The sequence below is a fragment of the Gobius niger genome (assembly GCF_951799975.1).
Source record: "Gobius niger genome assembly, chromosome: 4".
In the NCBI taxonomy this organism is placed as follows: Eukaryota; Metazoa; Chordata; class Actinopteri; order Gobiiformes; family Gobiidae; genus Gobius; species Gobius niger.
In genome coordinates, this window is record NC_136855.1 from 30,481,463 (window position 1) to 30,494,953 (window position 13,491).

Genomic DNA, 13,491 nt, shown 5'->3' on the forward strand with positions numbered 1-13,491 from the left:
TAAGTTTTCTTACGCTGCAAAGTGCAAAAGCAATGTCAATTCAATACTAAATGTGTCACGCATAATTATTCACATACACTACAGCAAAAAATAACTTAACCTTAAACCATTAGACAGTAGTCTTTTTCTTCATGTTTTCTCATCTTGTGTTTTTTGGCATCTGGCAACATTTTCAGGAATCTGTCAGCAATGTTACAGTTGTGATCTGCTTAAAGGGACTATACAGAGTTTAAAAATGTTACAATTATGTATTTTCCTCCCCCTACATGTTCCAGCAATGTCCTAATGTATAGAATGAGCCCGGACCTATTCACAACAACTTAATTCAGGTCCGAAGTGCCGTCATGCACGAGCTTAATATAGAACCTGCAGTTACGCGTAAGACCTGAGGTGGCAGTAGTGAGTATAGAAATGACCAACTTGCATCTAGTCCCTTTAAAGAAAATGCAACGAGTAACGAGTTGGACAACAACTGTCTTTGTCTTTTGGTAATGGGCTGGCAAATATTCCATATTTATTCAGTATTTCATATTAGATGCAATCATACAATGAATATGAATAGTTTGAGATTGAATGTTACTCAGGCCAAAATCCTGTATGTTTGATGTGACTCGCTAGCAATGTTCAGGGCTGTGCTGGGGTCCAGGGCCAGGCGGCTTCACATGGGACCCCTCACCTCCCATGTTCTATTATTTTTAATAGAAAATGAGCACATTCATGGCCCTCCTGGTCCTGGGGCCTGTCGAAGGCCCTGGCAATGTCTATAGATTTATAGTAGTCTAAAAAGCTGTAAAAGAAAAATCGTGTATGTTTTGAAAATCTTATTTTCCCCTTTTTGCTCTCTTCCCTTTCTTTTTGAAATTCATAAAATTAACAACACATGAAAACCTGTTATAAGCACTGGACCGGCTGCACTACTGTCAGTGCTGTCATTGTTCATCTAGTCTTTCTTACCTCACCAGTGCCTCATTAGAAAAATTACACACATCAAACATGTTAAGCCTGCTTCACCAAATAATCAACCTATTTGCATAAAAGAAGAAAACAACAACCGCTGTGCCATATTTATAAAAATATATTTCACAAAGTAGGAAACAATACAGGGTATCTTAGATTACAGTACAGGGAGTAAATAATTGAACATACACATTTATAAGCATTAAAGCACAGTAAAAAATATGATCTGCATGTAGGACTATCCCATATAGTATATTGTTTAGTCTACCGAGAACTGCCATAATACTGGTATCCATACAAACTGCACGCAGCTGGAGTGCCATTGGAATTCTCATTATGTGCAAGAGCTAACGTGCAGAGACAAAACCTACCACCTCATTGAAAGCTAATGACGTTAGCAGTAACGCTATGTACAGTAGTCTTTTTCACTGGTATCATACAGTAATGTAAGCACAATATGCAACATGGTCCGAGATTGACTGCGAATTTGACGGGGATCCCCTTAAATGTTCTCTCCGCTATTGCACTGTGCTTAGATGGTCTCTACGTCATAACAGTAAAGAATTCACATCCTGATTGGTCAGACCATCTAAATGATCGAGTTTACTAAGAGCTTTTGCTTGCTTACATATACAGTAGTCTATTGTCAACTGCGATGCATGACATGATATGGTGTTTGGAAGTTTTTAACAGTTTGCAAAAGGGTCGAGAGAAAACGGCAGCGCGTAAAAGCATCTAAAGCACACTCACTTCGAAATTGTCAGCACAGAAAGAAAGAAATGATTGAAGAACGGATATACAAAAACTCATTGTACAGTAATGAAGAGTCAACACTTGTTCAAAAAAACATTAGATTACAATTGTATTTAATGTTGCTTCTGTAAAAAGAAGGCCTCAAAGTTTCTACATTTCTCTTTTTGAAGTTGTCACACCAGTCTCTTATAGGCTAATAACATTGTACAGCCACACCTGGAGCATGTAGATACAAAGTGTAGTATAAAGCAAGCCTTTTGAGGGCTTTTGGACAGTTTATAAATGTGGCCACCAGAGAACATATCAAATAATAGGAAATTCACTTAAAGCCAATACTGCTTTGTCTCTTTTTGCGACTTTTTTCGAATCGTACATTCATCATGTAGACAGTATATTGCTTTTCATTGTCATTTTGCCTCCGCTTGAGCCGTCGGGTGCCCTGGCAAGCCATACCACAAGGTTCCCATTGCAGCAAGGTTCCCATTGCAGCGTCCGTTGTCCAGCTTGTAGTCATGTTTACATGTCCCAGAGAAGCTTGCAAAATCCACAGTTCCTTTCCGACTACCAGCGTGTACCAGGATGTCTCTCGCCACTGGCAGTCACCGCAAATGACTAACAACCCCAAAATACTGCTAGAACACTCCACAAAGGAATCTAAGTTCACAAGAATCATACTCCTACTAAAAGACATTGTTTGGTTCGACAATTACAATGCGCTTGACATAGTGGATGACGATTGCTAGACCTCACTCTAAAGAATACAAAAAGAAGGTGGCCTCCCAACTCGGTAACCTTTTTTTGTTCTTTTAGTTTATTTTTTTTATCCAGTCTCTAAAAGCCGGCGTCCCCCCCCACCCCCCCTTAGCGTTTCAATACACAAGTATGTGGACAAAAAAAGAAAACATCTGAAAAGTGTTTCTTTGCTCTGCTTTGCTCATGAAATCAGGCGTCAGGTCTCGCGATCGCTCTCCCCCACGGAATAAAGCTCCCCAAGTCTTCTGAACCTCGGACCCCACTCCCTCAGATAGTCATAGTTCTGATCCGAGTCCGACGACGCCGTTTCCAATGAACTTAGTGACCCGGCGATGGACCCCCTGCCCTCGTAGCCGTAGATCTGGATGGAGTCATACGGGGGCGCCGTCGGGTCGTTGTCAGCTTCGTGAAGTCGGACGTTGATGAACTCGTCGACGTCCACGCCGTTGGGGCCGGAGTGCTGCCCCGCCCTGGGCATGAACTGGAGGTCCGGTTTGATGTCCTTGCGCGGGAGATAGCCGTTGATGCCGTCCGGGTTCTGGAGCGTGGCGATGTCGAAGGCCTCGGTGTCCTCCTCGCCCCCGCCTTCGTCGTCGTAGCGGATGATGTTCTCCCTCACGTCCTCGTCATCCTTGATAATCAGCGGCTCGTTCTTGTGCCTCCTCAGGGTCACGAATAGCACCACTATTACTGTCAGAGAAGAGGGAGAGAGACAGAGAAAAGTCGAGCTCAAGCTTTTTACAGCGAACCACGTCAATAAAAGAACAACATTTGTGCAGGTCGAGAAAGTCAAGTGTTCGGTTAAACCGCTGGTATGCTTCAAAGAGATATTAACTCTTACTCCATAGCGGGAACCTTGAACATGAAGGTAAACTCGTCAGGCTATTTTATGGGATTTTTGTCTTCTTTTTCACATAAAAAGACATTAAAAGGTTCACCTATGGCTCCACGTAGGATAACCTGTGTTCCCTTCACAGTCTTCACATCACAGGCTTTTAAAAAGTTTAAACAAAAAATCTAATTTCACGATTATTCTTGCTACTTTAAGAGTTTGCCTCTTTGGAAAAAGGAATGTCAGCAGTTCTTGGGTATAGACTCAAGGTGTGGGTCTGGATGGCTAAAATAATGCTGTAATACGGTTTACGTTGATTCCAGTGTAATGTTTTCATGTAAGTAGATGTTTACTTTTCTCTTTATTTGCTCCCTTGCCGTTTACATTGAACATATTACTTTATATTAGATTATATTTACTATCTTAGAAGCACTGCAGCTTTATTACAGTTCATACACTTTTCCAAGTGTAATCTATATTGCCCCAAAGGGAAATTTGTTGGTGTAATTTAGATCTAAACAGGCCCTACCTAAAATGCCACTCACTTGTTTCATTCACTGTTGTTGGTCTGGGGAACGAAACAAAAACATCAATAAAACACACTTGAGAGTTCACTTAGACTCACCCAGCAGTAGTGTTATGCAGGCGAGGATGGCGATGAGAGCCCCCATGCTGAGGCCGATGGGCAGAACGTAGGCCTCCACGTTGCAGGACTGGACCTCCCCGTCTTTGCTGCAGCCACAGACCCGTATGGTGAGCGTATTGGTGCTGCTCATTGCCGGGTGCCCGTTGTCGGTGACGATGATTGGCAAGAAGTACATCTCCTGCTTTTGCCGTCGGAAGGTGTCATGCTTGGCTAGCACGCTGATTGAATTGTCTGTCAAAGAGAGAGAAAAAGTAAAAAGGATTTTTTAGCAAAGGGTGTTAGAAAGCGTGTTGTTATTCACAGTGGCTCTGACTGAGGTCCTATTATTAAATTTCATATCAATCGCCTCAGGTCCTTTTTAGCGCTCTTGGTTTTCCGGCTACAGCACAAGTCGGATGTCAACCCTTTTTTCTCAACAGTTCAATTTGGGAATTCTGACGGAAGGTGAGCCCAGAGTTTGCGGCCCCGTCTTTGAAAACGCAAGGGGACCGCGGCGGGCGACAGCGGCTCAGAGGATGGCGCGTGGTGAGGCAGAGAGGTGCCATATGCTCTTTGATGGCACGTCTGTGAGGCTGTCTGCTCATTAGCCAGCTTATACCATATTATCAAACAGTCGCATCCCCAGAAGAATCCACTCCTGCTGATCGTATGGAAAATGTACAACCCTTCTGAAAACACGACCTTAGCGTGCCGAACCGCGCTGGAGTGAGACAGAAGAGCTGCTCCGGCGGATGTGGCGGAAGTGTCGGTGTTGACAGAGCAAACTTAATCAAAGGATGGAATGCGTCGAGATAGAATTAATTCCTTTGCACCATCTGTAATTAATGTGAACATATGCTCGGAATGACTCCTGTATTAGTTCTGTCACAAAGTAGTGCACACTGCCACGGGAGTGCAGACTGGTCTTCTGCAGGTTACATTGTTCAGTGGACAAAACATTTACTTTGTAAACATTCAAATTTTACTGTTTGCTGGAAGTCTTTTGGATTGTTGACTCGTTTTGAATGTGAATGCACGGTCAGCAGTGGCTTCAAGTGTTTGACACCAATAATTAGATTACAATTTGATCCCAGCACCGTACAGTGCATATGGGAATGGCCTTGCCCCAGTGTATGTAGTGTATGAGCAACAGTGTTCGTAACCAGGACAAAGTGTGGAAAGTAGATGATGGTTATACACTGGTATAGTGTGCTTACATTGTAGTATTGATCGTTGGGTTATTCATAATAAATATAATGTTATGAGAGAAATCAGCCGTGGTTGACTCCGGTAAACCATTCAAAGCATTACATTTACCACTGACTTCTTTCACTACTGGTAAATTAATCACACCATTGTGTTAGAATGCCTTTGAGTGCACTCCAGTATCTTTCATCCTAAACCTTCTTCAGATTACTTTTCAAATTTGGAAATTTGTTTCTGGTGTTACACAATCCCACACAACTACTGATACAACACTGAGGAAATAAACCATCAACAAAGTTGCGCTTTGATCTTAGTTTTCATCCTGAAATATCACTGAAATAATATAAGACCATCTTTGATGTCCTAAGTTAAAAAAAAATATAACCTGAAATGCTACACATTATGCCTTCAGTTTTGTTTCCTCCTCTTGATTAGAACCAGGCTTTCCCTCAGCATGCGCAACCCCCTAACCTTTCCGCTGACTAATCCTTTCAATTAAAGTCATCAGCACAAACAAAAGCAGCATGCTCAAACTCACAGGAGCCTGCACTCTGCACTGTGTACTGAGGGGTGGAGAGGCTCCTGCAGCTGCCAGCTCTGTCTCACACACTCAAGTGTCCCACAAGAGGCTGCAATGGGCCTCACAACAAGCAATGTTCCCTTCAAGTGTCTGTGCTTTATGTAATGTATGCAACACTTATACATGCTCCATTCCCTGTGGACTTGAAATGTCTTGTTTACTCTTTGTTTTTATAGGCGATGTGACAATCGTGATTACGGAATGAAATTGTAGCAACTATAAAAATCCTCCATATAAGTCGTTTTCTTGCTTTTATGATTTACAATTGCAACAGTGTCACATTATTTTTGATCGGTATTAGATTGGCTAACCTAGCAAGAAACTCACTATTCACACTACTCTATTATGTTCTTTGTTTCAGTCATTTGTGTTTTCCAAGGCAAACCAAACTAGTATTTATGTTTAGATTTTAGTTTTGCTGTGGGAGATTAGGAGTAACATAGTTTCAATTGACTCCTGTAGCCTAGTAGCACTGTCTGTGTGTTTGTTATGAAGATGTAGATTGTGGATTTTCCACAAACTGTGTTGGTGAGACACACTGCAGAGTGCCGTGAAGAGGGGGGGGATATAAAAGGGGAAAAAGTAATATAAGCTACATGGGGGCTTTGCTCACACTGCTGAAACATATGTGAGATTTATCAGTTGCATCATCTTAAGGAACTAACAAATCTACTCTCTAAAGACTATGGTTCAGGAGCCAGCACGGAGCATACACTTGTGGCAGAAACTGTAAGCCATTTATTCACCAGCATGAAGTATATTCTGTATTTATGGGCAAGTACAAGCACAAGGCTGTTATTTATTTCACACAGTTGCACAGCTCCCCCCCAACCCCACCCCCTTTCTATTTAATATAACTTCCTGTCACAATCTTGGAACACCACTGCTCTTGAAAAAATAAAAAATAAATACATAAGGGTTTCCATTGCTGTAAATATGTTACTCTATAACAGCAGGCCTGCGTCTATTAAAGTCCTGGTTTATGAACTCGCTTGGGCAAAGAGAACATGCATTGATCCCCTGAGGTTTATACCAGTGTGACCGGGACAAAGGGTCCAAATTGGTCGATGGCGATAAATCGTAAAGTGTTGGGTGCGTCGGTGTCTCCTAACAGCCCTTTGCGATCGAATGTGAAACCAACATGACAGCTTGTAAATTAGCATCTTTGTAAATGCAGAGCATATTCTGTCAATGTTTCATGCGTGTCACCTCTTTGAAATTGAAATTGAAAGTGATGTTGTCTGCTCGAGTCTGAAACTAACTACCCAAAGCTACAGGTTAGATGATTAATGAATACTGCTTCAGATAGTCGTTACAGCGTAATTTCCTTTCAAAAACCTAAAACAATTGATCTTCTCTTTGAAATTCAGGAGACAAAAGGTAAAAGCAAGAGACACGCAAACAAAATGTCATCTATAAAAGTAAACAAAAAAGTGCACACACGGTTTTGCTCGGAGTCTGTCTTTTTCCCTGTACATTCACAGATTTTTGCAAACTTATGTTCCTGTCAAAGTAGTAGTTGCAGCAAGTTAGCCCGAAGCCAGTGCACCAAAACAGACGGCTTGAACCATATGAAGAGTTTCATTGCCGCGAGCCCAAAACATTATACAGCGTCATCACAGTCTGTTCCGAGCCTGTTACCGAGCCGAGACTAGAGACGTGCGGTGGAATTAAGTCTGAGGGGGGGAGAAAAAAACTGCAAATAAAACCAATCAGAGTATTTAGCAAATAAATTTAGTGCCATCTGCCATGCTCGGAACAGCTTCTAGGAACGTCACCCTACATTGAGCTGCAAGACTTGCACGGAAAGCCCATTTGGATCCCATTCATTTAGTTTCCCTCAAAATGCACTGGGGAGTAAAAAACAAAAAGGTGCCGACGTCCAAACCATTTCACATCTGCTAATTGCGAGCTACACTGATCCAACAGACGTCAAGTCAAAGACGGGTAGCACGCCGCAGGTTAGAAACTGGAGTGGAACGCCATTGGAGAAATTTAGAGGAACTTCAGTCATTCCAGCACGGGCTGCTTTTGTGTGTCAGTTGGATTCTCACTCCGGTTGGGTTTGGACGGTGGCGCTTCTTTCTCTGAGTGAATTTTAAATGGAAACGTGTTGTGTGTGGTGATTGGGTTATTTACTTCAGTCACGGCAGCCACATGTTGGCTTTAGAAATGAATCCAGTGCTGGGATGAGCGGACTGAAAATAAAATATTGATATTTTGATACTGGAACATGTATTGAAAGTATTTATCCTCATGTGAATACCATACATAAATGCATGTATGAATAATACTTTTTTAATCCAATTGATATTTGCATTTTTTTTTTGGCTATACTCTTTTTATTATGCTATGTTCAGTGATAGGAATTAGCTTTCTTTACACTTTTTTTCACTGAGTTTGAGCCTGAGAGATTATGGCTTAGAAAATGTCTGGAATTTCAATGCATTTTGTTGTAAAACACATTTGTATTGGTATCAGATAGACATCACGATACTAGACCTACTATTGGCTATGTTTTTGGATAACTTCCTGTTGGCCAGTGTAGGGTAAAGACTACTTCCTGTCAAGGCTTTAACATAAGAAAATAAAAGAATATTTGAAGAACAGAAACCTTAAATTAAAGTTAATATATATTTAACATTTGTTAGCGACAACTTAATGTTTGTCTTTAGCTTCAAGTCTCCTCCTACGAAGCATCCTTAAAAGGGCAAAAAGGCGGGAAGCCCTGCAACTGAGTGACAGGCTCTGGAGCCTGTCAATCAAGGCTTCCACTGTTTATCCGTTCTAGGGAGGTCTGAAGTCCCATTAGAATCCTTTTTCCAAAGTGTCTCTTGGAGTCACCCCAGCCACCAGGGGGTGGTACTACAGCAATGTCAGCGCCCCGCCATGAGGACCATAGAGAAGCACGTTCCTCACCCATTGGCCATAAGCCACGCCACACAAATTCTCATTGGACGACACTCCATATGGAGATTTTTCAGTTAGCTTTATTATTTAAGTTAATATTTTAGTTTTGTAAATGTTGAGGGTTAGGGATTAAGGTACAGGGTCATGTTTAAGGTTAGGGTTAGGAAAAGGGACTTGGTTAGAATAATCTATGGGGTAATGTAACTTGTAAATTTGCACCTTTTAAAAAATAACATTTTTAACATTAACATGGTATTAAAGAGAAGGACAAACCCCAAAGCGTTCATTTCGAGGACAGATTTCAGACTCCATGTTTGATATTTGAGCTGAAAGCTATTGGGTAAATTTGGAAAAACTTCAGTCATTCTTGCCGGTTTGCATCTCGGTGGGATTTCCTTACCTTGGTTATTTTTGATGGTGAAATTAGGATTGTTGAGCATTTCGGGAACAAGCCGGTAGTCAAAGTAGTGGCCTTGGATCGGATCGTCTTTGTCCACCGCACTGAGGGTCTGGATCACCTGTATTGAGAACAGACACACAAGTTTAAGTTGACGCCATTGGAAGAGGCAAGCATTGTTATGACTCGTTTTGCCGCTGTGGATTGCTTGGCTGCTTGCAACACTCCTGATGAAATACTGCATACGGCCCATCCGTTTCCCGAGCGTTGATTATTATCAATGGCGCTCCTGTCTAGCCTGGCACACTTTCGGCCTCCTCGCGCTATCTGTTTATCTGTCACCCAGGGCCTTATCACGCTGCATCTTTGTGATTGATTGGGAATTAGAATTCAGTTCCCTGCAGGACAGTTTTTTCCGGCATTTTCATTTCAATGAAGTTCCCCTTTGTACACACTTAGATTTGAATGAGGTCGATTGATGAGAAGAGAGAAAATGCTAAGTACTTGTCCAGGATTTTTGGCTTGGGGGAAAAGCGCCCTGCCATCTGGATGAACATGAAAAGACGGACTTGAATTATGAGCCACTCTGATCAATTCCGACTGCACTGCGTTCTCCCCGCGCAATGTGTGTCAAGGGAAGGCTGCGGCGAGGAAGAAAAGGGTACAGAGCACCACGGCTACCTATGTGGGTTTCCCGGTGAAATAAAGAGGCTATAAGTCACGGAAACCAATCATTAAAAGGGAGAAGGGGGGTAGAGGTAGGGGTAGAAAGTGATAGATGGTCACTTTGATGAATGAGGCAGTAAGAGGGGGGGTCCTTACCTGTCCGGGTTTGCCGTTCTCGCACAGGAAGGCTTCGTATTCGGTGGCGAATTCGGGCGCGTTGTCGTTAATGTCCATGACTCGGATTGCGACGATGGCTCTGGAGATCTGACTGTGGTTTTCTGATCGAAAGGTGAAAGAAGCAAGACATACAAATGGTTAAAACACGCACCATTTAAATGTTATTCATGGGACAGTAGCATCCGAGCAATTGAGGCTGCTCACTTCATTATTTCATCGCCTAAACAATGCATAACAGAACACTTTAGATTGAATAGAATAAAACTACGACTTCAGTTGCTTTATTCCCCTATTCATTCCCAGAGATAACGAGGAGGGGCACACAATAAGCCACATCAATCTAAATTTCAGCCTCTATCAGTGATGCAAAACAGGATTCCAGGCATCAGACAGGGGAGACAGGCCTATCCAAAGTGCTTTTGAAAAATCCCCTGTACACTGTCATCTTTTAAACATGAGTATTAAAGCATGCATATTAATGAAGCGTTGGTAACTCAAGTTTAAAAAGACAATAAAAGGCTATCCAATTAGAAGTGGGCTTTACGGGAATTATTCATCACTGGTAATTGACAGTCCCTTCCGAGAGTAAGCGCTTGTATTTGTGAATCAGTGGTTTTAAATGCCAACTTTTTAAAGCAATTAACCAGTAATATGTCCCTCTGAGGGTATGTCGCTCTGGTGTGATCTGCGTCTTTAGTTTTTAATTTCAAATGATCATCCTCTGTATTATTTGCTTAATACAGCAGACCATGAGTGAAACAGTCACCAGGGCGTCTGATGTCTGTTCGCGTTGGCTTTGGGACATCGCTGAACGGACTGGGTTGATCGAGTTGGTGATGTCCAGAAGTTTCTTTCTCACCCTCATCGTCAGAAGTACAACAGGTTAAAGAGAAGGTGGGAATGTTGCTTTTTGCAGGTATTAATGGTAATAATGTCAAACACATCTTTATCATTATCTTACATTTGTTGGATAAAAAATGCAAAGCGATCTTAAACAGCAGCAGTTTCACTTCCCCATGCGCGTCTGACCAACCAACTCTGAAGTTTCCTGGATACCCTGTTATGGACTCTTGGGAGAATACGACTCTAAGGAAAATAGATAATTTGCTGTTTTGATCATTTGTAGGGATATCGGAACCAATACTTGGAAAAATACGGTATCGGGTATTGGCTGCAAATATCCAATACTGAACCGATATCCGTTTTGGCTCTCAATGCCTCAAAAACACAAGTGAATATGCCGAATATGAACATGCTGTATTTCATTGTAAAGCGAAGAACCTGGAGAATTCAATCTCGGCGTTAGTTTTAACCTCTCCAAATGTATTTTTGATCCCTGCGCAAAATTGGTTAGCTGTTAGCAATAGCATGCTAAAGCTAGCGAGTGCATGCTAATGCGAACGAAAACTTATTAAGGCTGGGTCAGAAACTATGATAGAAATATCTAATAAAATAACCACTGCTGAAGCCAAGAGTTTGTATTTTAGTTTAAGAAATAACTGATCTAGCATATTTGCAATGACTCACTAAATGTGAGTTGTTTATATTAATGCAACCTAAAGCCTGTCATATACCCAAGGATGTTTAGTTTCGAACTGTCATCCTTGTTTAATGTTTATCCAAGAGTTTATCACTAGATATAATTGATAACTGACCTGGAACATGACAACAAAACAACTTTATTGATCTTACTATGGAGAAAAGTCCATTACATTTTTCACTCAGAGAAACCCACTTTTAACAAAGTCTCTTGGTATCGGTAAATATCGGATATCAGCAGATACTCAAACTCCAATATCGGAATCGGTAGCAAAAAGCTGGATCAGTCTAACAATTTGTGTTAATTATCATCTTGTACTGTAATGCCGTCACGCGGAGGTGGGTGAGCTGAGTTTCCGAACTCTCTCTTCATTTAAATAACAAGCATAAACAGGTCATTTCAAATTACTCACCCGTATAATTGAACCACAGAATCAATTGCTAATCACTGTAAAGAGTGGGATAATTTACAATTCTAAGTGTGCGTGCCACGCTCAGTGTCATTATTGTCCAATGTCAAGGACTCTGCATACTTTTTAACACTCCGATTGAACACCCAGGAACTTCTCCGACGCTTCTTAACCGTTTGACATTGCATTGAACTGACGCGAATTGCCTGCCACTGCGTATTTGTGCCAATACGTCTGCGATCCCTCCTCTTAAGCGCCAGTTTTTTTTTTTGAACACATGCGGCTGATAAGAACGTGCCCTGTAGGGACAAAGGGCCAGCAGCTGGTGCCGGAGACAGGTTGAAGAAGGGGGAAAGCAGAGAGGAGAGGAGAAATTGACAGAGTGAAAGACAGTGATGGATGGATTAGGACACGCGGGGAAAGGGTGAAAAAGAGAGTGACTGGGCCTTGTGTTCTGAGAGTGGCTTTCCCCCATGGCAGTAGACAGGGAACGGAATCTGATTAGTCAGATGTCAACCGGTGCGATGGGGGGAAAAAGAAAAAAAAAAGCAACACGCCTCCATTTTGGGTGGCAAATGGCACCAAAACTGTGAGCTACATCTTTTCCTTTTCACGCCGTTAAAAAAAAAAAAAGGATAAGAAAAAAAAAACGAATCCGTGAAGAAAACTGCCATATTTACTTTGGCAAATTCCTATTAGGTGTTGCCACTATCTCCAACCACAGTTACTTTGCCAGCAGGCATGAAAACACGCTTAAAATATACACGGCCTTAGACGCGCACATGGCTTATCAAATGAGACACATTCAATTCCACCCCTAACCAGTCTGCTATGACGGCGGCGGCGGCGGCTAGATATGTCTGGGGTAGTACGGGCAAAACATTCTGTCAATGTTTTCCCCGACAATTAATGTGTTTGCTTTGATTACGGACATAAAAGGACAGACAGAAAGATGAGGCGTGTAAGCGAGGAGAGAGGGAGGAAAGTTACAAGCTGCGTAAAATTTCTTTTTCAATAGCTTTAAGGGGTACATTAAGCTTTATCACGACATACAGCCCCCCTGAAACGATCTGTATGCAAATGGTGCCTTTTTACGTATGGGCTGGAGCTGTTTTTGTGTAGCTCTGCCGGCAAGAATTTTTCAACCTAGTCAGTGGGTTTTGCGCTTCGCAGATGTTCTTTAATCTGTAATGGATGCTGGCACAGGAGCAATCCACTCCGCCGATGTCTTTAAAACTGTTTATTTGATATGTCTTAATGTTCGTGCTCTTTCACAAATTGACTCGCGGGCTGTTTAATTCAATCAAAACTCAGGCAAATTAACGCGCTTAATGCCTCAGTGGATCCGAATGCTAATTGTTTGCGCCGTATAGTCTCCCAATTCAGAGAGTGCACAACGGCGGGCCAACACAAAGCAGCGCGTCGCAGGTCAGTGGCTCCGGTGACTTGGTTGTGGAGCGTGCCTTATTGCGGTGTTTAAAAATGATTTGCCGACAAAGGGATAGTAAAAGCTAAATCACAAAGTCACAGTGGAGTTTTTAATAGGTTTTATGGTATGCTTTTTTCCCACAAGGATTTTACAACTACTTTACACACCTTTGCAATGGTATTTTTTTTAATGGTGTGACTTATAATGTGTCAAGAAAATACCCCTAGTTATACAAGTGTAGTTTCCCTCAGTGATCA

At 42.0% G+C, this 13,491-nt stretch overlaps 1 protein-coding gene across 2 annotated transcripts in view; it reads right to left on the reverse strand.

Moving 5' to 3' along the window:
- Nucleotides 1-2,553: 2,553 nt before the first annotated feature.
- The window catches only part of cdh8 (cadherin 8), a 166,931-nt gene continuing 155,993 nt past the window's right edge, over nt 2,554-13,491 (reverse strand). The window contains exons 9-12 of one of the 2 annotated variants that reach the window (XM_079554696.1): nt 9,836-9,957; nt 9,017-9,134; nt 3,921-4,172; nt 2,554-3,147 (exon numbers count right to left, since the gene is read on the reverse strand). In XM_079554696.1, coding sequence (XP_079410822.1) covers nt 2,660-3,147; nt 3,921-4,172; nt 9,017-9,134; nt 9,836-9,957 — 980 coding nt within the window. In that variant the 3' untranslated portion in view covers nt 2,554-2,659. Of the gene's footprint in view, nt 3,154-3,920; nt 4,173-9,016; nt 9,135-9,835; nt 9,958-13,491 lie in introns of both variants that reach the window. The other variant, XM_079554695.1, reaches the window with a different exon arrangement.